Source organism: Saccopteryx leptura, chromosome 3, assembly GCF_036850995.1.
Source record: "Saccopteryx leptura isolate mSacLep1 chromosome 3, mSacLep1_pri_phased_curated, whole genome shotgun sequence".
Classification (NCBI taxonomy): domain Eukaryota; kingdom Metazoa; phylum Chordata; class Mammalia; order Chiroptera; family Emballonuridae; genus Saccopteryx; species Saccopteryx leptura.
In genome coordinates, this window is record NC_089505.1 from 53,055,514 (window position 1) to 53,081,331 (window position 25,818).

Genomic DNA, 25,818 nt, shown 5'->3' on the forward strand with positions numbered 1-25,818 from the left:
CACAGTAAGTCCAATTCAGCTAAAGTGCACTAGCTTTATGTTTGAAATGATTCCTTCACAACAGCCACTTTAGCAATGCCTCTAGCTTTGGAGTTCTAGATCAACTCATAAAAGTAGGGATAAACTACCAATTCTGTTGTGTGACTAGTTAGTCCAGGATCATCCTAAACTAGCACATGACAGTCATGCAGTGACCTACAGTGGTCCTGACAGAAGCAGGCCTAGGACGAACCAGGGGGTCAAGCTGGGGCTGAAGGAAGAATTAGCCTCTGACCTGCTGCACTGGCTCCTCTGGCCACGGGTCATGTGATCTTATTCTTAGACCCCAGTTCCCTACTTAGTCTTTATTTCTTTAAATGTGCATCAAAACTGAGCAGTTTTTATGAGGATTAGGGACTTTGTATGTAACTATCTAGGATACAATAGACAATCTACGCTAATTTTTTCTAAATTTCAGCCCATATTGAACTGGTCGCCATGAAAGAAAATAAGGCAGCAGTGTATATTCTCCAAAATTTAAAGACAACAATTCTCTACTTTAACTTCACTGAAGTGTAGACCTGAAGGTATTCCACAAAAAGTACATGAAAATTTGCTACAACATGTCAGCATACAATTTTCTGGCTGGTCCACAAATAAAATCACCTGGAGATTAATGACCTCTATAAAAATGAATTGGTGAATTTCACAGATCTGAATCAACCTCATACAAGGACAAAGAGCACTGAAGGAAATGTGAGTGAATTTAATGAGATGCCATTTCATGGAGGCCACATTAACATACAGTAGATGTGCTGAAAACTACCTACCACTTCCACCCTGTGTAATTAATCCTTCATCTTCAAAGATGTCAAAACTCTCCTGGCGAGTCTGGGTTGTTTCTGACTTTAACATCTCCAGGGGCATTCTCAAGACAGTGAGATTATACTGAAGTGAGTGGGACAAATCATAGCTGTAACTGAGAAAAGAACTGAACTTAATAAGAGTTACAAAAGCAAAACATATTTCATGATTCTGGCTCCCATATGGAATTAAAAACTGTGAACTAAATTACTTAGCACCTTTTACTTTACCTAGAAGCAACGCTGTTCAAATAAGGACTGTAAAACCGAGTAAGCCATAAATATAATTGGAAATTTAAAAATCATCGAGTGACTTAGGAATTTGCATGAATAGAAATACATAATATAACACAGGTAACCTCCACTCATTGATTTGCAATGTGCACTTTTTGCTTTGTACTGAAATCAATCTAACTTCATGGCTTTATACAAAGGTGTCTGTCATGTGTATCTGAATGTATCTGAATGGAGTTCTATAGATGTTACAATATCCACAGCAAAAGTGCATGGTCTGCATTCCAGTTTAACCATGAAAAGTATAATTCTAATAATTATTAATGGTGGTACCAAGACTGACTTTAATAAACAGGAAGAAGAATATAAGTCACTATAATGAAACATGTTTTAGGAAGTAACAGCCACCCAAGAAAATATAACAGTCTGAAGAGTCAGTACAAATAAAATTAATAAAATTTGGCCTTTAAACCAAAAGAAACCCTTTAAATTCCAATTTCACATAATTAATCACTTTTTTTTTTTTTATTCATTTTTTTAGAGGGGGGAGAGAGAGAGAGAGAGAAGGGGAGGAGGAGCAGGAAGCTTCAACTCCCATATGTGCCTTGACCAGGCAAGCCCAGGGTTTTGAACCAGCAACCTCAGCATTCCAGGTCGATGCTTTATCCACTGTGCCACCACAGGTCAGGCAATTAATCACTTTTATGAGTATCTCTAACCATATATATATTTTAGCATAGAATTTCAGAAGGTATCTAGAATTCTTTAGATTTATACAAATTTGTAAAGTATTTTAGTCATATTTTAAGATGGTTACAATTTTGTCTGGAAACACAAACTATTTCAATTATTATTTCTTCTTTAATTTATTCATGTAATTTGGTTGAAATTGATTTGTTTCATCTGTGAAATTCAATGTTACCATAATTGCTTGATGGCAGAGCAATTAATTTTACTAGCATCTAATATCACATGGATAAAAACTGTTAATTTTTCAATCTCATTTACCAGAACATCAGAAAAAAAAACAAAATACTTATGAATATACATATAAAAAATATTTTATATACATATATAATATAAAATACATAATAAATAAATTTAACCAAGGAGGTAAAAGCTCTGTATACTAAAAATTATGGCACTGATGAAGTAAACTGAAGAAGACATAAATAAAAGGAAAGATGTCCTGTTTTCATGTAACAGAAGAATTAACATTGTTTAAATGCCCATATTACTCAAAAACATCTATAGATTCGATGTAATTCCTATCAAAATTCTAATGACATTTATTATAAAAATAGAAAAACAATTCTAAAATTCATAAAGAACCACAAAAGACCCTTAATAGCCAAAGCAATCTTTAGAAGAAAAAAGCTGGAGGCATCACACTTCCCTGATTTTAAACTTTATATATATATAAAACTTTACATATATATATATAAAAGGCTACAGCATTCAAAACAGTATGATACTGGCAAAAAAAGACTCACAGACCAATAAAAGAGAATTGAAAGCCCAGAAGAAACAAATCTACTTGAATACATTCAACTAATATTTGACAAGAGAACCAAAAAGATGCAATAGAAACAGAATAGTCTTTTCCCTGAATGGTGATGGGAAAAATGGATAACACCCTATAGAAGAATAAAATTGGACCCCTGATTATACCACTCACAAAAATTAACTCAAAATGGATTAAAGACTTAAATATAAGTCCTGAAACTGTAAAACTATTAAAAGAAAACATAGGGGGAAAGCTTCCTGACACTGGTGTTGGCAAAGATTTTTTGGATATTATACCAAAAGCACAAGCAAGAAAAGCAAAAGTAAATAAGTAGTACTACATTAAACTAAAAAGTTCTGATCAGAAGAAACAGCAAAATAAAAAGATAACCATAGAATGAGAGATAATATCTGCAAACCATCTATTTGATAAGGGATTAATATAAAAAATATATAAGAAACTCATACAACTCATTAGCAAAAAATCCAATTTAAAAATAGGCAAAATGTGCAAAGGATTTTAACAGACCTGAATAGACAAAAACATACCAACAATTTCATGAAAACATGCTCAACATCATGTCAGAGAAGTACAAATTAAAACCATAATGAGATATCACCTCACACCTATAGAATGGCTATGATCAAAAAGACAAGAAACAGAGCCCTGGCCGGTTGGCTCAGTGGTAGAGCGTCGGCCTGGCGTGCGGGGCACCCGGGTTCGATTCCCGGCCAGGGCACATAGGAGAAACGCCCATTTGCTTCTCCACCCCCAACCCCTCCTTCCTCTCTGTCTCTCTCTTCCCCTCCCGCAGCCAAGGCTCCATTGGAGCAAAGATGGCCCAGGCGCTGGGGATGGCTCCTTGGCCTCTGCCCCAGGCGCTAGAGTGGCTCTGGTCGCGGCAGAGCAACGCCCCGGAGGGGCAGAGCATCGCCCTCTGGTGGGCAGAGCGTCGCCCCTGGTGGGCGTGCCGGGTGGATCCCGGTTGGCGCATGCAGGAGTCTGTCTGACTGTCTCTCCCCGTTTCCAGCTTCAGAAAAATACAAAAAAAAAAAAAAAAAAAGACAAGAAACAAATGTTGGCGAGAAAGTTAAGAGAGTGCTCTAAACTATTGGTGGGAATGTAAATTGGTGCAGGCACTATGGAAAACAGTATGGAGGTTCCTCAAAAATTAAAAGTAGAACTACCATATGATCCAGCAATCCCATTTCTGGGTATATATAAAAAGAAAATGAAATTACTATCTCAAAGAGACATCTGTACCTCTATACTGAATGATTATTTGCAATAGCCAAGATGTGGGAACAACCTAAGAGTCCATCAATGAATAAATATATAAAGAAGATGTGATACACACACAAGCATGCATGCATGCGTGTACAATGAATTATGTAGTTACAAGGAAGAAATCTTGCCTTTTGTAGCAATATGAATGAATCTCGACAGCATTATGTTAAGTAAAAAAAGTCAGACAGAGAAAGACAAATACAGTACTGTATGTTCTCACTTTATGTGGAATCTAAAAAAGCCAAACCCACAGACAGTAGATTGATTGTAGCTGCCAGGGTTAGGAATGGGAGATGTTGGTCAAAGGGTAAAACTCCCAGCTATGAGATAAATAAGATCTGGGGATCTAATGCACAGCATGGTAACTGAATTACATACTTGAAATTTGTTAAGAGAGTAATCTTAAATGTTACCACACACACACAAAATCAAAATTATGTGAGGGGTAAAAAGTGTTAACTAACCTTATTGTGGTAATCATTTTGCAATATATTCATGTATGCAATCACCACATTGTACACTTTAAACTTACACATGTTGCATGTTAGTAATATCTCAATAAAGCTGGAGGGAGAAAAAAGTTTATTTTTTTACTTATATCAATCAATTCTTCCTATTAAAAACAATAGCTTTATTCTAGCTAAATCTTAAGAATGTAGTAGTGTTTCTTACAGCCTACTTCTGAGACACAAAATCTTTAACCTAGATATTTTTACTTATGAAATGACTTGATCAGAAGTAAAAATGGGGATGCAGACAAACTTGAAAAACATGAAGAGCAGACCATCCCTAACAGTACCACCAAGCTTCAGTAATAACTCACAGGTGCTGTAAACATAAAATTAAGCAACAGTGACTGAAAGCAGATGGCTGAGACAAAAACAATGTGAATATACACCCAATAAGCATTTGCATAGGTGAAAATTATTTCTTTCAGAACTCTTCACTATACAGTACTACTGTTAAAATAATTAACTTCCTTCAGAGTTTTACATCAATAAAGACAAAGTCCTCTCTACATAGTAGACATGTTTTTATTTATTTCATAAATAAATGCTTAATTATATTAACAATTTAAAAATAAATTTAAGATAATGCAAAGTACCCCATCAGTATGTAACACCAATAGCTACAACACTCAAGGTCTTCTTTTGTCCCCGTGACTCAAGTCCTTATTGGTGTATGCTATTTTCTGTTCTACTTTTAAGTTTTGACAGTATAGATGGTAGAATTTTCCATTTAGCACAGTAACTGTATCTACTAGGCCTACATGTTGGTCACATCAGTGGTGGTATAACGCTCCATCGTGATGCTCAATAATTTACTTGCCTGTTTGTTGTTCAATTATCAATATTTGGGTTATGCTTGTGTTGGCTGGTTTGCCTACTCAGGCTATGCTAAATAGAAACTACAAATGTCTCTACAAATAAGAATTAAAATTTCCTCTCCTGGCTTATTTCCTCAGAACACATTTTCATATATTCTTAATGCTATATTCCTTTCCAGGAAAACTATTCATTTATAATGCAATACTGCAATACATTGGTATTACAATAGTTCTATTTTAGATTTAGTTTTGCCCAATTATGCTAAATTGGTAACTGAAAATTGAACTATGAAATTGTTACAACTCTATTAGAGATTGAATGCAAATTTCATTTTTACAATTCAAAATTTAAAAATAAGGATATTTCATTAAAATCTCATTTGAAACAAAATAATTTTTTTTTACAAAATAATTTTAATAGCAAGAATAATTACCCTTTAACTTAATTCAAATTGACAAATTTTGAAAAGAAGGAAATATCTGGATTATTATCTTCTTAGACAAAATAATTTGGCCATTAAAAAACCAAAATAATAGAGGATTCTTTTTTTTTTTTTTTAATTCTGTTTTCATCTCCTCGAAAGAATATAAACATTTAAGTGGCTGATAGGAGAAAAACTAAGTTCAAACTTACCTAAAGTAAAAATTGCTAGATAGGTCCACATTCTGAAATATTCGTAGATACCTGGAAAAAAAAAAGCATATTACTATTATTTTTTTCACAACTTAATATATACTCAAAGTACATTTATGTTTGTGTATATGCTCATTAAATCTGAAGCATTCAATCCATAACTGGATTAAAAATTTCATCTGATGCAATGTCTAATTGTGTTGATTATCTCTTCAGGGACCCTTAACCTTATAGTTTAACCATTTCCTCGTCACTGATTATGCCACAGAAGGAAAAGCTACACATTTACAAGGGGGCACGTAGGGCATGGCAGACGTGAACACTGTTCTTGTTTTCATAATGTGCTTTGTAAATCCTTTGAGATTAAAGAGAGCAAGAGTAAATGTTTTAGAAATAACTAAAATAATTGTGACTCACCATAATTTTAAGTTGGAAAGTGTTTTCAACTGAAAAATATATATAGAACAAAAAAATACATATAGAACAAATATACATATCACCCAGGATTAATAAATGTTAACATTTTTTCATATTCATTTCAACGTTTTAAAGACTCTTGACCACCAATGGGTATTGAATTTGTCAAATACAGTTTCTACAAATATTAAGATACACATAAATTTCCCATTTTAATTTTAATGTGGTAAATAGTTATAGCAAATTTTCTAATGTTGATACAGCCATGCATTACAGGGATAACCTATACTTGTTAATATGTATTAATAGCACTGTACTTTACTTTCTAATATTTAACCAACGATTTGAACTGAAATACATTATTGGATTATATAGTTTTATAAGTATGTTAAAAGTCTTACCTATCTAGTATAGTACTTCAGTCTATCTATAACAGGCTTTTAATATAATTGTATCTCAATCTGGACACCTATTTGCTACACAGTATTAATCATAAGATAACTTCACAATTTAAAGATAGTCAAATCACTAAATAAAACAATATAATTTGTGTTACTAATCTTAGTTAAAGAATCATAAAGGTGAACCCTGGCTGGATAGCTTGGTTGGTTGGAGCATCATCCCAAAGCTCAGAGGTTGCCAGTTCAGTTCCTGGTCAGGGCACATAAAGGAACAGCTTGATATTCCTGTCTCTCTCTCCCTTCCTTCCTCTTCCTCTCAAATTAATAAAAAACAAACATTTAAAAATTAATAAATAAATAAATAAAAATACATTAGGAAAAAGAATCATAAAGGTGGGTTTATAAATAATATAAACCTCTTCAATTTTTCCCATTACTTGAAAGCATTGTGCTGATCTGTCTGATTCACTTTTTTTTATTGATTTTAATTTACTGTGTTTACATAGATTCTAGTGTTGCCCTGAATGCATCCCCCCTCCCCCATATTCCCCTCAACATCTCCTTTGCCCCACTGCCCATAGCGCCCTCCCTCCTTCCCTTCAGGTTTATCCCATCCTATCATCCCCTTTCCTTCTGTCCTCTCTTGCTCTGGTCCCTTTAATCGCTCCTTTGTCTCAATTCCGTTCCTCAGTTCACATTGTTCATTGGATTCCTCAAATGAGTGAGGTCATATGATATTTTTCCTTTTCTGCCTGGCTTATTTCACTTAACATAATAGTTTCCAGGTTTATCCATGTTGTCGCAAAAAAGATTTCCTTCTTTTTCGTGGCCCCATAGTATTCCATTGTATATATGTACCACCTTTTTAATCCACTCGTCCACTGACAGACACTCGGGTTGTTTCCAGATCCTCGCTATTGTGAACAATGCTGCCATAAACATGGGGGTGCATTTCTCCTTTTGAAACAGTGCTATGGTGTTCTCAGGGTATATTCCTAAAAGTGGGATGGCTGGGTCAAAAGGCAGTTCGATTTTTAATTTTTTGAGGAATCTTCATACTGTTTTCCACAGTGGCTGCACCAGTCTGCATTCCCACCAGCAGTGCAGGAGGGTTCCCTTTTCTCCACATCCTCGCCAGCACTTATTCTATGTTGTTTTGTTGATGAGCGCCATTCTGACTGGTGAGAGGTGATATTGCATTGTGGTTTTAATTTGCATTTCTCTAATGATTAGTGATGTTGAGCATTTTTCCATATGCCTATTGTCCATCTGTATGTCCTCTTTGGAGAAGTGTCTATTCACTTCTTTTGCCCATTTTTTGACTGGATTGTTTATCTTTCTGGTGTTGAGTTTTACAAGTTCTTTATAAATTTTGGTTATTAACCCTTTATCAGACATATTGTCGAATATGTTCTCCCATTGTGTAGTTTGTTTTTTTATTCTGTTCTTATTGTCTTAAGCTGTGCAAAAGCTTTTTAGTTTGATATAGTCCCATTTGTTTGTCCTGTCTTTTATTTCACTTGCCTGTGGAGATAAATCAGCTAATATATTGCTGCGAGAGATGTCGGAGAGCTTACTGCCTATGTTTTCTTCTAAGATGCTTATAGTTTTACGGCTTACATTTAAGTCTTTTATCAATTTTGAGTTTATTTTTGTGAGTGGTGTAAGTTGGTGGTCTAGTTTCATTTTTTTGCAGGTAGCTGTCCAATTTTCCCAACACTATTTGTTGAAGAGGCTGTCTTTACTCCATTGTATGCTCTTACCTCCTTTGTCAAAAATATCAGTTGTCCATAAAGGTGTGGGTTTATTTCTGGGTTCTCTGTTCTGTTCCATTGATCTATATGCCTGTTCTTATGCCAGTAACAGGCTGTTTTGAGTATAGTGGCCTTATAATAGTATAACTTGATATCAGGAAGTGTGATACCACCCACTTTATTCTTCCTTTTCAAGTTTGCTGAGGCTATTTGTGTTCTTTTTTTGGTTCCATATAAATTTTTGGAATATGTGTTTCATATCTTTGAAGTATGTTATTGGTATTTTAATTGGTATTACATTGAATTTATAAATTGCTTTGGATAATATAGACATTTTAATGATGTTTATTCTTCCTAACATGAGCACGGTATATGCTTCCACTTGTTTGTATCTTCCTTGATTTCTTTTATCAATGTTTCATAATTTTCCAAATATAAGTCTTTAATCTCCTTGGTTAAATTTACTCCTAGGTACTTTATTTTTTTGGTTGCAGTAGTGATGTGGATTGTTTCCTTAATTTCTCTTTCTGACAGTTCACTGTTGGTGTATAAAAATGCCTCTGATTTCTGAATATTAATTTTATATCCTGCCACCTACCTGAATTCATTTATCAGGTTCAGTAGTCTTTTTGACTGAGACTCTAGGGTTTTCTATATATAATATCATATAATCTGCAAATTATGATAGTTTTACTTCTTTTCCAATTTGGATACCTTTTATCCCTTCTTCTTATCTGATTGCTGTGGCTAGGACTTCCAGGACTATGTTGAATAAGAGTGGTGAAAGGGAGCACCCCTGCCTTGTTCCTGATCTTAAGGGGATTGCTTTCAATATTTGCCCATTGAGTATGATGTTGGCTGTGGGTTTCTCATAAATGGCTTTTATCATGTTGAGGTATGTTCCCTGTATTCCTACTTTGCTGAGAGTTTTGATCATGAATGGATGCTGGATTTTATCAAATGCTTTTTCTGCATCTATTGAAATTATCATGTGGTTTTTCTCCTTCCTTTTGTTTATGTGATGAATCACATTGATTGATTCGCGAATATTGTACCAGCCTTGCCTCCCTAGAATAAATCCTACTTGATCATGGAGTATGATTACTTTCATATATTGCTGGATTCCGTTTGCTAATATTTTGTTGAGGATTTTAGCATCTAAATTCATCAGGGATATTGGCCTACAATTTTCTTTCTTTGTGTTGTCTTTGCCTGGTTTTAGAATCAGAATAATGCTCGCCTCATAAAAGGAGCTTTGGAGTCTTCCTTCCTTTTGAATTTTTTGAAATAGCTTGAGAAGGATAGGAGTTAGTTCTTCTTTGAATATTTGGTACAATTCACTTGTGAAGCCATCAGGCCCCGGACTTTTGTTTGTTGGGAGTTTTTTGATAACTGTTTTGATCTCATTTGTTGTAATAGGTCTGTTTAGGTTTTCTGATTCTTCCAGATTGATTTTTAAAAGATTATGTTTCAAGAAATTTGTCCATTTCATCTTAGGTTGTCTAATTTTTTGGCATACACTTCTTCACAGTATTTTCTTCCAATCCTTTGTATTTCTGTTGTGTCAGTTGTTATTTCTCCACTCTCATTTCTAATTTTATTTATTTGAGTCCTCTCTTTTTTTTTCTTGGTGAGTCTAGCTTAAGCAACAGGTCGGGAACCTTTTTGGCTGAGAGAGCCATGAACGCCACGTATTTTAAAATGTAATTCTGTGAGAGCCATACAATATGTTTAACACTAAATACAAGTAAATGTGTGCATTTTATGTAAGACTAACACTTGTAAAGTACAATAAGTCTCTGAATTCTTTTTAATAACGTTGTTATGCTGTCGCTAACCAGTGATGAATAAAGTATTTCTTACCATTAATGCGACTTCTGGTGCTGCATGGTTTTGCTGATGGCTTTGTGGTCTGGTTGATTCGTGGTAAGGTTAAGCTTCATGCAGGCGTTAAGACTTCCATCCGTTAAACGTGATCATAGGTTGGTATTAACGTTCTTTAGATGTGAAAGACTGCTCACATGCATATGTAGAGCCAAACATTGTCAGTACAGCAATACTCACATGCTGCAGTATGTGGTATGTGACGGGAAGCGCATTCCAAGTTTTGACAATCAGCTGGTCTGTGGGCTGAAATTTTTTCATTTCTCCCACTTGTGTTTGCTCGCCAACTCTGCTTACTGTTGTGCAAGTCTTTCCAAATCTTCATCCAGTGACTTGAACTTATTCACCTACATGTCTGAGCCTTCAGGTCAGCAGCTTGTAGCTCAAAATCTCTGATGGAGACACCGGGGATTATCACGTCGGCGCTGCCTACTGCACACTCATGTGGATGGGTGATAAACTTAAAAAGACAAGTGGACTCATGAAATTCTCCACAGCACGCTTTAAATGACTGTAGGAGATTAGATGTGAAGCCCGCTAGCTGCTGGAGATCAAGATGTTGAGCAGGGTCACTTGCTGTGCATGCATCTTTAAACTCTCCCAGTTTTTCAAAGTGTAGTAAACGACCTGTTTCGATGTCCGCAATGAAGAGTTCCAGTTCGTTTTCAAATGCAAACACTGCTTGTTGAAAGGATAAGACAGTATTTCCAATGCCTTGCATTTCCACATTGAGCTGGTTCAGATGTTCAGTCATGTCCACGAGATAGTAGAACTTCAGGAGCCACTCAGTGTTAGCTAACTCAGGATGCTCGACTGCTCGACATTTTTCATTTCAAGAAAAGTCCGGATTTCACTCAGACAAGCCGCGAAATGGCTGAGCACCTTCCCTCTTGACAACCAATGCACATTGCTGTGCAGAAGCAGACCAGGATAACTATTCCCAACTTCATCCAGCAGTGTTTTATACTGGTGATCATTTAAAGCTCGGGCAACAATAAAGTTGACCACCCGAATGACCAGTGACATCACCTCACCAAGTTGCTCGCCACACATCTGAGCACAAAGCACCTCCTGATGTAGGATGCAGTGAAAACTTAGGATGGGTCTCTTTTCATGTTCATGAAGAAGCGCTACGAATCTTCTGTTTTTCCCCACCATGCACGGAGCACCATCAGTACACACCGAAATAAGTTTATCCATCAGTAGATTTTTTTCTTTAGCGAACTCATTGTAAGACTTGAATAAATCCTCCCCTCTTGTTGTCTCTTTCATAGGCAAAACAGCAAGACTTTCCTCATGTAGTGTGTCACCGACAGCATACCGTGCAATCTTGCTGAACTGGGATAAATGGCTTACATCTGTTGACTCATCCAAAGTGAGAGAAAAGAATGGTGCTGCATTTATGTCCTTCTCTTGTGTTACCTCAATTTGATTTGCCATCATGATGGTACGATCTTGAACAGTTCTTGCCAACAGACGCATGTCTTTTATTCATTTGATTATCTTGTCTTTATCTGAAAAGTCATCAAAAAGTTCACTGGCAACATCAAGCATGAATGTTTTGGCATACTTCCCATCTGTGAATGGCTTTCCGTTTCTCACAATTGCTAAAGCACCAGCAAAGCTAGCCTAATTCCAGTCACCTTGTTGGGTCCAAACACGGAGTTGCTGCTGACTAGCTTGCACTCTGCACAGTAGCTCTTGACATGCTTTCTTCCTGCTGTCCCCCGCTGGATACTTCAATGTAGTATGGCATGTGTCAAAGTGCCACTTTATATTTGACCGTTTAATTGATGCAATTTTATCATTGCATATTAGACACACTGCAGAACCTGCTCTCTCCACAAAGGCAAATTCCTCTGTCCATTCCTGCTGAAAAGTATGATACTCCTCATCTTTTTTCTTTTAGCCATCTTCTTCGTCAAAAGGGTTTCTGCAATTAGCTAGCTGACTATTTGATTAAAAGGAGGGAAGTTTACTTCCTGACCTCACAACAACCCGTGTACGTTACATCTTATCCAATAAAAATTTGGTATTGTCCCGGAGGACAGCTGTGATTGGCTCCAGCCGCCCGCAACCATGAACATGAGCGGTAGGAAATGAATGGATTGTAATACATGAGAATGTTTTATATTTTTAATGTTATTATTTTTTTATTAAAGATTTGTCTGAGAGCCAGATGCAGCCATCAAAAGAGCCACATCTGGCTCACGAGCCATAGGTTCCCAACCTCTGGGCTAAAGGTTCATCGATCTTGTTTACCTTTTCAAAGAACCAGCTCCTGGTTTCATTGATCCTCTGCATTGTTTCTTTAGCCTCTATGTCATTTATTTCCACTCTGATCTTTATTATTTTCTTTGTCTGATTCACTTTTAATCAATATCTTATGCCTGCCTATAAGTTATTTGGGATATCATTTTTTTCAGTTAGTGTAAGACAAAGGCCCCCAACTATCTGGTAAATTCTACTTATCTTTGTCTGAAACAATTTATTTTTGAACAATCGCACTTCCAAATATCATCAAAGGCAATGCTTTAAGAGTCCAGAAAACTATTATCTAAAAGAGTCTTTTAGAAAGCCACACCACCTTTAATAAAATGTCAACCTGGAATGCTGAGGTTGCTAGTTTGAAACCCTAGATTTGCCTGGTCTAGACACATATGGGAGTCCCCCCGCCCCCTCTTTCTCTCTCTCCTCTCTAAAAAAAGGGAAGGAAGGAAGGAAGGAAGGAAGGAAGGAAGGAAGGAAGGAAGGAAGGAAGGAAGGGAGGGAGGAAGGAAGGGAAAAGAGAAAAGAAAAAAGAAAAGAAAGCCACACCACCTTTAAATTCTGGATCATGCATCTAGAACAACACTATAAAAGTACAGAGTGTAATTAAAATCAACTGTTACCTTCTCTAAAATCATATGCATGGCTAACTTTGTTCCATTTAACCTTTACATTATATTTATGATAATGTAAATATACTTATTAAAATAAATTAATTGTATTCTTTTCTCTATCAAACTAGTAATAGCCTTTTCCCACATTATCAAAGCTCCACTGATTTCTCCCTAAACATTTTTCTTTTCCTATTTTTAAATATTTTATTTATTCATTTTAAAAAGAAGAGAGAGAGAGGGAAAGGGATAGGAGCAAGAAGCATCAACTCCCATTAGTGCCTTGACCGGGCAAGCCCAGAGTTTTGAACTAGCAACCTCAGCATTCTAAGTCAAAGCTCTATCCACTGCGCCACCACAGGTCAGGCTCCCCAAACTTTTTGAAGATTTCAAAAAAATTGGGGGAAAAAATAGTACAATAACACCAGTATGACCTTCACCTTTACTGTTAATTAAATCTCTCCTTATATATACACATATACATTCATTCTTTAAATACACATTTTTCTAAATCATTTTTAGTAAGTGGCAACATGATGACACCTCACTCCTAAATATTTTAGCATATATCTATTATGAACATAAACAATTTCCTAAAATTTAATATTGATTCAATTTTACCCAGTCTATAATCCATATACAACCTATCCCAATTAAGTCCTCAATGGCTCTGTGTGCACATGCACACACATGCATGCACACGTTTTAATCAAGAATTCAAAAGAAATTCAAGTGTTGCATTTGACTGCCATGTGTGTTCTAAATTTTAGAACAGTCTGGCTTTTTCTGTCTTTGATGCCATTGACACTTTTGAAGAGCCCGAACCAACTATCCTACAAAATGTCCTACACAATGGATTATATCCTTATGCTTAGATTCAAGTAGAGTATTTTAAGCAGGAAAACTACACAGGTAATCTGTAGCCTTCCCATTGTTTTACAATAAGAGGCAAATAATGTCAGTTTTGTCTCATCATTGGTGATGCTGAGTTTGATCATTTAGTTAAGTATGTTTGCATTTGTAGATAATAGATGCATACAGTATTTACTGAGACTGAATGAATATTCTGTATCTCAATAATAACCTCACACCTAATGGTTTCAGCAGCCATTGTTAATCCTCACTTGAATCAGTTGTTATCATGGAAGTTTTTAATAGCCCTTGAACAAATGCTATAGAATTCTGAGTCAATATTTTACATTTTTAACATGACATTTATAATCTTTTGACTGTATTTTGTTTTCTAATTGATTAACTAAATTTAAAAAATATAGTAGTTACCACCAGCACATACCTAGCTTCATCAGGATGAGAAATTCGTACAGAATCATTGGGTATATAGATCATATTTGTATCTTCAATCTTATATATTGCATGACCTCCAATATCTGCCATCTTCCTCCTTTTAGTTATTAACACAATATAATAGCCTTCTAAAAATCTGACAAAACCTACAAACAGAAAAGGTAAGTACAAGTTTTTAATCATATTAGAATTATTCTCTAGAATTATCTATATTGACTTAAAAATCTTACTCTAAACAATTTTACTTCACTCATTTACTCTTATATCTAGTCTCATTCCCTACAGGACTGAGGTGCTGCAAGCAAAAATATATACATGACTAAAAGGAGTTGTTGTTCAATGGGTATAGCGTTTTAATTTTGCAAGATGAAAAGTCTAGAAATCTGTTGTACAAGGTACATATAGTTAACACCACTGTACTGCGCACTGAAAAATGGCTAAGATTGTAACTCTCATAGTATGTTTTTTACATATAGATATAAAATAACCCAATATACATTAGGAAAAATATTTATTTTAAAACAAAAACCACATACATTCTTAGAAATATATAGTACAATAATATGCTAACATGCACTGTGAATCTCAATGAAGGATAAAAACTAAGCATTTTCCTTGATTTGTTTAATCATGAAACCTCATCCCCTTTTTAAAAAAAGAAATTAACCAATGGATAAATGTTCTGAGAAAAGTACTTTGAAATATGTAGCTTATAAGTACCAACAAACTTAACTGACTATTGATTACTAGCGGCAAAGTCCAAATTGAATCAGCTTTTAAAAAAGGAATATTAGCCTGACTAGGAGGTGGCACAGTGGATAGAGGGTTATCCTGGGACGCTGAGGACCCAGGTTCTAAACCCTGAGGTCACCAGCTTGAGTGCAGGCTCATCCAAGCTTGAGCATGGGGAAACCCCATAGGTCAGTGTCTTGAGCCCAAAGGTCCCTGTCCTAAAGGCCAAGGTCGCTGGCTTGAGCAAGGGGTCACTGGCTTGGCTGGAGCCCCCAGGGAAAAGGCACATGTGGGAAAGCAATAAATGAACAGCTAAGATGCCGCAATGTAGAATGGATGCTTCTCATCTCCCTCCCTTCCTGTCTGTCTCTCTCACTCACTAAGAAAAACAAAAACCAAAACAGGAATATTAAGGATACTGAGGTGATTCATGACACCAATGGGCAATCAATATGATTGGGCCTCAGAAAAAAACTTCATCAAGTCACATTTTTGAACATGTGCTCTATTCTTATCTCTCTCAACAGACCAGGCTCCTCCACTTCTCTGGATCACGTAGTGGGAAACAAAGCTAAGAATAACTCTAGGTTTTACAACTAAAAACTTCTAACTTTTGTATGATGTTCAGTTCCAGAATTCCTAGGGAAGGACTTGAACTGGCCCAACATGGGTTGGGTGCCCAGCCCTCGACTAATCAACTGTGGCCACGAAATAAAGTCACATTCACTGGAAGCTCCTTATTTATACAATAACAAGGTTTAGATGGGGAAGGGGGAGTTCCCAGAAAAGTGGAGACACTGAGCAAGCAAAACAATATATCCAATATATTGCATATCCTCCATGCAATCTTCCACAAATACCACTTCTGATAGTTAAGCTTTTTATGAATGTTGGAGCATTACAAAGTTATATTTTATGTCAAATCATAGGAACGCGGCCCTGGCCGGTTGGCTCAGCGGTAGAGCGTCGGCCTGGCGTGCGGGGGACCCGGGTTCGATTCCCGGCCAGGGCACATAAGGAGAAGCGCCCATTTGCTTCTTCACCCCCACCCCCCTCCTTCCTCTCTGTCTCTCTCTTCCCCTCCCGCAGCCAAGGCTCCATTGGAGCAAAGATGGCCCGGGCGCTGGGGATGGCTCCTTGGCCTCTGCCTCAGGTGCTAGAGTGGCTCTGGTTGCGGCAGAGCGACCCCCCGGAGGGGCAGAGCATCGCCCCCTGGTGGGCAGAGCATCGCCCCTGGTGGGCGTCCCGGGTGGATCCCGGTCGGGTGCATGCGGGAGTCTGTCTGACTGTTTCTCCCCGTTTCCAGCTTCAGAAAAATACAAAAAAAAAAAAAAAAAAAAAAAAAAAAATCATAGGAACGCATGTTCTATATCGGTGATTAAAGAAAGACTATACGTACTAATGTTCAGCAAGACTAAGTTCTCAGCAACACATTAGTTACTATATAGTCTTGGTCAAATTATTTGGCCCCCAGATATTTTACTTTGGGCATTAAAACTATCTAGGTGGTAGCAGTGGTTGGGGGTCATTCCAAAAATAGCAATGTGAGGAGCTCAGCAGACTCCTTCTTTATGGAAACAATTATTAATGGTGAAAACTACAAAAAAAGAAAAAAATAAAATTTTCTAAAAATTGTCCTAATGACATTTAAATGGAGAAACATTTATTCAAGAAAATCAACTAAATCTTGGTAAGAACAGTAGGTCTGTGGTATTTTAATCATAACCTGTTTTTCTCCCATAGCCCTCTCCCAGTTCATTATGACAGAACATCTACTCCAGGCAGGTATAGCCAAAAAGATAGTGCTCCCTCCTCTCAGCCTAGCTCGCAGTCTAGGGTTATGGTTTCTGCTCAGGAGGTACAGGTCACCAGAATTTCTCCAGCTGTGCTACAGAAGCTCTATTCCAGGCAACACCTGAGACTGGGCTCCTTTCTCCTACCCAGCTGCTACTCATAGAGTGGAGGCTCAACCCCAGCATGACTGATTAGGAATACTGGGCCCCAATCCCCTTCACCTCAGCTCACTCACATACATAAGTGTCATACACAGCTGACTTCCCATCAGAAACAACGGAGGCCAAAAGGCTGTGGGATAACATATCCAAAGTACTGAAAGAAAAAACTGTCAACCAAAAATCATATATCTAGCAGAAATATCTTTCAAAACTTTCTTATGTGCAAATGCATATATGCATACTCCCCACCCCCTCCGTTTTCTGTCTCTCTGTCCCTCTCTCAGAACGTTGTATCTATAAAATCTGAGCTAGAATTTTGGTGTAATGAGATTTTGCTCTAGAATTGACAAATACCTATTGTCTATGTCTTGTTATTCTCAGCTGACCAAAAAAAAACACTAATAATTGAATATATTAACATAAATGAATTGAAATATATCAGAAAGATGCCTCAAGGTGTTTAAGAGCCACACTACTGAGAAAAAAATACTATTAAAACAATGAAAAATACTTATAGTGATCCACAAAGCACAAAGTGCTTTTTAAAAATATATTCCTTTACATTCCTTCCTTGCCTAGAGATGAGCCAAAAACTTCCTGACTAAAGCTAAAGGACATAGGAATGCAAAGAAAAAGCTCAAGTCAATCTCAGTAAAAGCAAGTTAGGAAGTAGTTATACTTTTTGATGGATAAAACTTACAAAAGTAAGGCTTTGAAAACACTGAAAAAGAACTTAATTGGGTTTAAGAAATATTTCTAAAATGAATGAGGTTCCCTTTTATTCTTGCTATACATTTACTCTTATATAAAATTCTTCTCTATAACAATATTTTTCAACCTGCGTTTCAATTGAATTTTAATTTTTTGTTTTTAGCTCTAGACTATTTCACTCGACCTTTCACTTTATAATTTGAATAAAGAAAAGTAAATATACTGCACAAAGGAGATGTCTATCAGCACAAATGCCTTCACATATTATGAATGAAATTATTTTATTCCTTCTTTACCACAAACTGGAAATATCAGTCTCTCTTTTAAAAGGTTCCTATCAAATATGTCTAGCCAACAATTAAAAGACTTCAGTTCAGCACAGACATTTGCCAAGAGTCAGCCTATTCATCACTTTAGCATACTGAAAACCGAACAAGCTTTTTCATCTTTATTCTATGTACTTCTGATCTCAGACCACTCTCATTGAGAACTTCCTGGAAGCCTAAATGAAAGTCAACATGCAAAAGTAATTTCCATCTCTCCAAGCAGAGAAGACTGCATCATTTGAAACAACACCAACAAAACATGTATGAAAAGAACAGTATGAGAAGATGGAGTAGTGTGGAGTTCCTGTGGCTGGAGAGGACTCCACCAGCCGGACAACAAAGAAGAATGCAATATCCAATTTAGGAAGATTACCAGGCCAGCTAGCTAGTCATTATCCTGAAAGCCTGTAGGGAGAACAGCGCTCTGGCAAAGAATGAAAAACCTCCACAAGACATCTCAGGCTCTTGCACAACAGAACACTCTGGAACCAAAGTGATTCTCTAACACAAATCTACTGCTCCATTACTAGTCTCAGGCTCAGACTTTGTTGTTGTTTTCGTTATTATCTTGGATCTATAATCAATTTCTATGGGTATTGAGTCTACCACTTAGTCTACTACAATAACACATCTTATTCTATCAATATCCTCCAATGTACTAAAAGCTTAAGAGTATCCTTTGATGGGTGACACAGGAAGAAAAAGGTCATAGACCTGAAGCTATGTATCAAATAGAGCTGGAAGGGTCACAGAGCTAAGAGCAGTAAGTGCTATAGACCACCCGTCACCAACTCCATTGATGTGCCCAGAACCAGATAAACCGCTCTGTAAGGGATGCTATACCATCCAATGGTTTCCCAAACTTCCTGCTGGCTGTCAAATAACAATGGAGCAGGTCAGAAATGGGCAAGGTAACTGTAGCTATAGAACTAATCAACCCATGTCTAGGGACCAGTGATGTTTTATGAACTTTTAGTACCAGCTCATAAAAAGACAAGTAAATAAACTGAAAGTAAGAAATTAGAAAGTTTATAGCAATTTAAGATTGCCACAAAATCCAAATACAGTGGTACCTTGAGATACGAATTTAATTCATTCTGTAACCGAGCTCATAAGTCAGTCAACTCGTATATCAAACTGCTGATACTAGACCCATGTGCCAATGTGCCAACTAGTGGCAGCTTCCCAAATCATGACTTGTATCTTGGAATTTCACTCGGATCTCGAACAAAAGTATGGACTGACTCGCAGCTCGTGTCTTGAAAAATTCGTATGTTGGTCTGTCTGTATCTCAAGGTACCACTGTACATGATTAATGAACTTGCCTCATCCAAGGCATAGACTATGTGGGTATTACTAAACTTGTGTGATGAGTCATGTGGTTGAAGGTGCAGACAAGTTCTGCACAGTAGGATCACGTGTTGGTTGGTCTGCAATATATTAATGGGGGAAAAATGTGGTTCTTTACTACAGGTAGTTGAGAAGCACTGCTCTAGATTCTTATAGACTGTAAACTAAATGAACCATTATAACAATCCAAAATATTCCAAAATATTCCAGCAAAAATACTATTCATGACCCTGGCTAGTTAGCTCAGTGGTAGAGTGTCGGCTCAACGTGTGGATGTCCTGGGTTTGATTCCTGTCAGGGCACAAAGAAGCAACCATCTGCTTTTCCATCCCTCTCCCCCACCCCCTCTTCTCCTCTAGAAGCCATGGTTTGTTTGGTTTGAGCACACTGGCCCCAGATGCTGAGGATGGCTCCATGGAGCCTCAGCCTCAGATGCTAAAAATAACTCGGTTGCAAGCATAGCACCAGATGTGCAGAGAGCATGAGCCCTAAATGAGGGTTGCCGGGTGGATACCGGTCAGGGTGCATGCAGGAATCTGTCTATCTTCCCTCCTCTCACCTGGAAAAGAAGAACAAAAATTTTTTCACAAATTAAGAATGCTGAAAAATGTTAATAGAGAAAATATTTTAGCCACAGACTAGAAGACTACCATTTTAGTCATTTCACATATATATTATTTTGACAAACAGACTATACATTTTTCAAAGATAAGCGTTTCTGTGTTTGGCTATTTTAATATCCCCTGTTATTTCTAAGACATACAAAGCCAATCAAAGACTTTTATTAACTCCCTCTTTACTCTTCACTGATTCTAAGCTTTATTTAGATGTTTGAACTACAATACATAAAATGGATTTTCACAAAAACAGTAAATGCTTACTTAGTGCATCTTGTGTCACATTTCTAGTAGGTCAGTCTTTCAGTGACTTCATCATCCTGAAAATCTCAAAACTGAGAGGCCTCAGATTGAGAAAGAGTTACCACGACATCTAAGAATGTCACTTAAAGAAACAGGGAGACACCTTCAGCACTCACCCAGAGCTTATTAACTAATACTTGTGTATCAAATAAATATCTGGCTACAGACTTGGTTATCAATTGATTAAAATAAAGCTTCTGGTTTTACAAGCTTAGTCACCAGTAGGTTAAAATGAGGCAAGTAAGGCCCTGGCCGGTTGGCTCAGCGGTAGAGCGTCGGCCTGGAGTGCGGGGGACCCGGGTTCGATTCCCGGCCAGGGCACATAGGAGAAGCGCCCATTTGCTTCTCCACCCCGCCCTCCTTCCTCTCTGTCTCTCTCTTCCCCTCCAGCAGCCAAGGCTCTATTGGAGCAAAGATGGCCCCGGGCACTGGGGATGGCTCCTTGGCCTCTGCCCCAGGCGCTAGAGTGGCTCTGGTCGCGGCAGAGCGACGCCCCAGAGGGGCAGAGCATCGCCCCCTGGTGGGCGTGCCGGGTGGGCGCATGCAGGAGTCTGTCTGGCTGTCTCTCCCCGTTTCCAGCTTCAGAAAGATACAAGAAAAAAAAAAAAAATGAGGCAAGTAATAGCGCTAAAAGCATACATTCCAAGAACAATTAAGAATGACCGAAGTACCATAAAAACAAAACGGTCTAAATTACAAAACAGTAATGCAGTCTAGGGCCCATTTAACGTGAAGGCAAACTACCCAAATCAACCCTTGATACTCAAGGGCAGGTATATTTTTAAACACCGATCAGTGACTGAACTTCATTTCATTATACTTAATCATCAAAGAAAGTTAAATTTTGAATAATAAACCCTGTCTGATGAGATATTCAATATTACATACACCTTAGGAAATTTTTATTTTAAAAAAAAGTTGCAATAAAGTATCAGCACTGAAAGGACTAAGTTTAACGTATTCAGCAACTAATACTTAAATTAAGCCTACTGCATTCAAGACACAAGACACATTGTATTTCCAACTTTTTCTTTAAAATATAAGTAAAAGAAGGTGAATTTTAACATGTGGAATTTATGGGATTTAAACACATGAACTCACATGACAATCACAGATATGCACACACCCACATTTATCTATTAAATATGTAAGTAACCTCAAGGGACTTGTCAAGACCAAGCAGAAGGTGTAGAAAAAGGGCCAGTCCTAAAAAGACGACTCCTATCTGCCACTCTCGTCTTCCCCAGAGGCCACCTAAGACAAAAAATGTATCTAAAGGGATAACACATGAAGAGCTCCAGGAGCACACAGAGAAAATAAACTTCAAACATGACAGAATATAATCAGAGTATTCATAAATATTAAGTCACAAACTAGAAAGTGCTAATCAAAGAAACAAATATAACTATTTGAAAATATAGAGTGGGGCAAAAGTAGATTTACAGTTGTTTGTATGGAAAAATAATACAATTAATAATAATACAAGAATAAACCCTGTTTCCTACACTCACAACTATAAACCTACTTTTGTCCCAGCTTGTATACAACATAGGTCAGTCCATACTAGTTTTGTTAACATCTGTAAATACCAATCACTCAGTCAATACTGCATACAGTCCAGTAAATTTAAGAAGCACAGAGATATTTTTTAAATGTTAAAAAAAAAAAAAAAAAAAGATTAAAAATAAGGCTCTTGAGGATTTCCAAGGCCCGAAGCAACTGGCCTCACCCAACACCTCACCAATGCTCCAGGATCCACAGGCATTTTCACGCCTGTGCCTTTGCTGTCATCCCCACCAGAGTTTTCTCCCCTCTTCTCCATACCCATCCAAGTCTTGTTCCTCCTTTAGGGTCCAGCCCAGTCTCATGTTCTCCAGGAAATCTTTCCTGGCCATTCCAGATCAAGTAACCTATCTTACGTCATCTCCAACACCATTTGACTTTTACTACACAGCTTGGCTCTTAATTACACTCTTCGATTTGTTTCACGTCCACTGGTTTTCATCCCTCATCCTAATCCCATCATCCTAAAACTCCCCCTCCCCAAGGACAAATCCCTGGTACAGCAAATACAGGTTATTGGCCCTCTGCAATGAGGGACAGTGCACACTAGAGGAACTGTGGGACACTCACTAATGCTCTACAACCAGACAGGAGACCCCTTAAAACACAAACCCATATCTATATCTGTTTATCAATAAATAAAGGAGTTATAGTATTTACGAGAACAATTTAGGTAACATTTAAATGAAGAGGCTCAAACCAAAGCAGGATTACACGTAGTGATTATCCTCAAATCTTGACTGTGAAGCTACTCAGGGTCCTGTTTCCTTGAAACAACAGTTAGCATGGCTGTGGACTCCTTTCCCCCGACACCCTTTATCTACTAATCGAGGCTGCTTCTCCGTGTCAGAGTGACCTAGGTCATCCAGGCAAGAGGGGAATGTCTCTCTCACTAACATAATTTTAAACAGCGAAGTTATAGATAGTCTATAATTCCAGAGGACAAGGTTTCTCAGGGAGTAAGAAAGCAGTAGTAGTCATTCAAAGAAGGTGTCATGATAATTTATGGTGCAGCAGGTCCTGCAGAGAAATTCCTGTTCATTTTAAAGCTGCTTTTTACCTGTGTCTGCTTTTCCAGCTGATAAACGAGAGGGCAGGTGTCCACAGTCCAGGCTCATTTTTACTTTTTCATTCCTCAACAAGCCAAACAGCAGACTCCTTCCAGACGCAAATAGTTTCTATATTATTTGTTCATATTCTATACAACACTGAGTACAGTGCTGAGCAGATAGTACTGTATATTAAGGCTGTTGATATCTGATTGATGGATAATAAAAGTTTTAAACAACCAATGCCAAGATCATGGGTTATAATTATAAAGCTATATAGGCTTGCAAGCTATTTATAAGTAGTCTATGAAGACTGAAAAAAAAAGAAAAGAGAGGAGGTAGTAAGGGGAAAGTATCCTTCTTACCTACAACACCGAAAGCAGAAACAGCTCGGAATAACCCGGAGGAGCCTTTCTGTCCCATCTTTGTTCTGTTTCCTAGATCCAAGCGGCCAAGAAGCTCTCTCACTTCTTGTGGAGTATATACATGCTAAAAATAAGTAAATTTAATCTGTAAGGTGGTGCTTACTTTTTACATTGATTATTTACTCTTTACCCCTGAAAATTAAAAGTTGCCTACAAGAATAATTAGCTATTTTACAGGAAAGTACAAAATCAGTGCAGAACTAAACTATAATTTTAAAAAGCCAACAAATTCTTTATTAGCAATTAAGGGTAGTTATTGGATCATGTTGCTATACTAAAAAACTGTATCAAAACCTTATCTTCTGCCTGACCGGTGGTGGCACAGTGAGCCCGGGACACTGAGGACCCCAGTGCAAAACCCCGAGGTTGCCAGCTAGAGCGCGGGCTTGCCAGCTTGAGCGCAGGATCATCGACATTATCCCAAGGTCACTTGCTTGAGCCCAAAGTTGCTGGCTTGAAGCCCAAGGTCTCTGGCTTGAACAAAGGGTCACTGGAGCATCTTGAGCCCTCTGGCATGTATAAGAAGGTACATATAAGAAGCAATCAATAAACAAAGTGAAGCAACTATGAGTTGATGATTCTCCTCTCTCCTCTTTCTCTCTCTCTTTCTCTCTAAACAACCTTATCTTCTGAGCTAGAGATTTAAAGAATCTACTGACAAAGTTCAAGAAATCTGTAAACCCCTTAAAATTGCATGCAAACTTGGCCCTGGCCAGTTGGCTCAGCGGTAGAGCATCAGCCTGGCGTGCGGAGGACCCTGGTTCGATTCCCGGCCAGGACACATAGGAGAGGCGCCCATCTGCTCCTCCACCCCCCCCCCCCTTCCTCTCTGTCTCTCTCTTCCCCTCTCGCAGCCAAGGCTCCATTGGAGCAAAGATGGCCCGGGCACTGGGGATGGCTCCTTGGCCTCTGCCCCAGGCGCTAGAGTGGCTCTGGTCGCGGCAGAGCAACGCCCCGGAGGGGCAGAGCATCGCCCCCTGGTGGGCAGAGCATCGCCCCTGGTGGGCATGCCGGGTGGATCCCGGTCGGGCGCATGCGGGAGTCTGTCTAACTGTCTCTCCCCGTTTCCAGCTTCAGAAAAATACAAAAAAAAAAAAAAAAAAAATTGCATGCAAACTTTTGGTTATAATTGTATATATACATTTTTATAAGAAGACCCATAGCTTTTCCTAGCTTCTCAAAGAGAACCCTGATCAACCATTCCCAGCCTCAAATAAAGCCAGGAATTATTATATTATATTAATACAAATTCCCAGATTTAAACAGTGGGTAAGACCACAACACCTGGGAGGATAGGAAATCACAAAATAGAACTGATCTAAAGTTATTATAACACAGAAAATAATTTTGCAAGAGCTTAGTGAAAATGAGTTCCAAACTGTAGGTATCAATATCTTTCAAAAACCAGAAATCCATATGAAGTCAGCAATATTCACAGATAGAAACTTTAATACAAAGGATAAGTTAGTCCCTCTCACTGAAAGAGTTCAAAGGAACTGTTTACCACCACCACATGTATTTCCCTTTTGACTAATGGCCTCGTGTTTTTGTGCCACCTGAATTAAGTCTCATATTCCTGGCTCTGGATAATATAACATCTGGGTAAAAACAGCTTAACTTTCCCCTAGTGCATAGCAAGTCATCAAAAGAGGGACAACAGGTGATTTTTAGCAGCATAATAAAGTCTGCGGTATAGAAGTCCTCTCTGACTTCAAGTACTTTCATATTGAAGCACAGTATTAAATCATTTCTTTAATAGATGAATGGTAAGAGTTAATTGACTTATTAAAATGTCACCTCTTTAAGAAAATATATTCTTACCTTATCAAAAGGGTTTGCTTTGTAGAACAATCAAATTGAGAAACAAAGTGCAATCCTGCCATACTATTGCACATCAATAATTTCTAGAAACCACATGAGAGATTCAAACTCTAGCCAACCATGAAAAATACCTGTAATTTTTAAATGCATAATAATAAAATTATATACCTCTAGAAGGTGCAAAGATATTTCACATCCTTCAAACAAGTATAAAAGTTGCTGCTTGTGTGCAGGTTTGCAAGATACTTACCCTATCATCAATTATGACCAAATCCTTTGGTTCTGTTCTGTCAATTTTCAAAACTCGGTATTTTGTTTCTGCATGATTGCTCCCAACTAGAAAGTACCTCTATAAATAAAAAGGAATGTCATTAGTTCTTTTCTAAGGCATTCTGCTTTACACACATTTAATAACTACTTCACTTTTTGAAATTAAGTACATTAATAAAGTGAGATTACTTTTTAAAATAAATATTTGTTAACTGGCAGATTAAA

General features: G+C 37.5%; 1 protein-coding gene across 4 annotated transcripts in view; it reads right to left on the reverse strand.

Moving 5' to 3' along the window:
- Positions 1-25,818, reverse strand: part of FIG4 (FIG4 phosphoinositide 5-phosphatase) — a 150,686-nt gene that overhangs the window by 108,102 nt on the left and 16,766 nt on the right. Inside the window, exons 2-6 of one of the 4 annotated variants that reach the window (XM_066373481.1) lie at positions 25,574-25,672; positions 23,443-23,566; positions 14,461-14,617; positions 5,832-5,882; positions 810-952 (exon numbers count right to left, since the gene is read on the reverse strand). In XM_066373481.1, the coding sequence (XP_066229578.1) occupies positions 810-952; positions 5,832-5,882; positions 14,461-14,617; positions 23,443-23,566; positions 25,574-25,672 (574 nt within the window). Of the gene's footprint in view, positions 1-809; positions 959-5,831; positions 5,883-14,460; positions 14,618-23,088; positions 23,268-23,442; positions 23,567-25,573; positions 25,673-25,818 lie in introns of those variants that run through there. The other 3 variants (XM_066373480.1, XM_066373483.1, XM_066373482.1) reach the window with 3 other exon arrangements.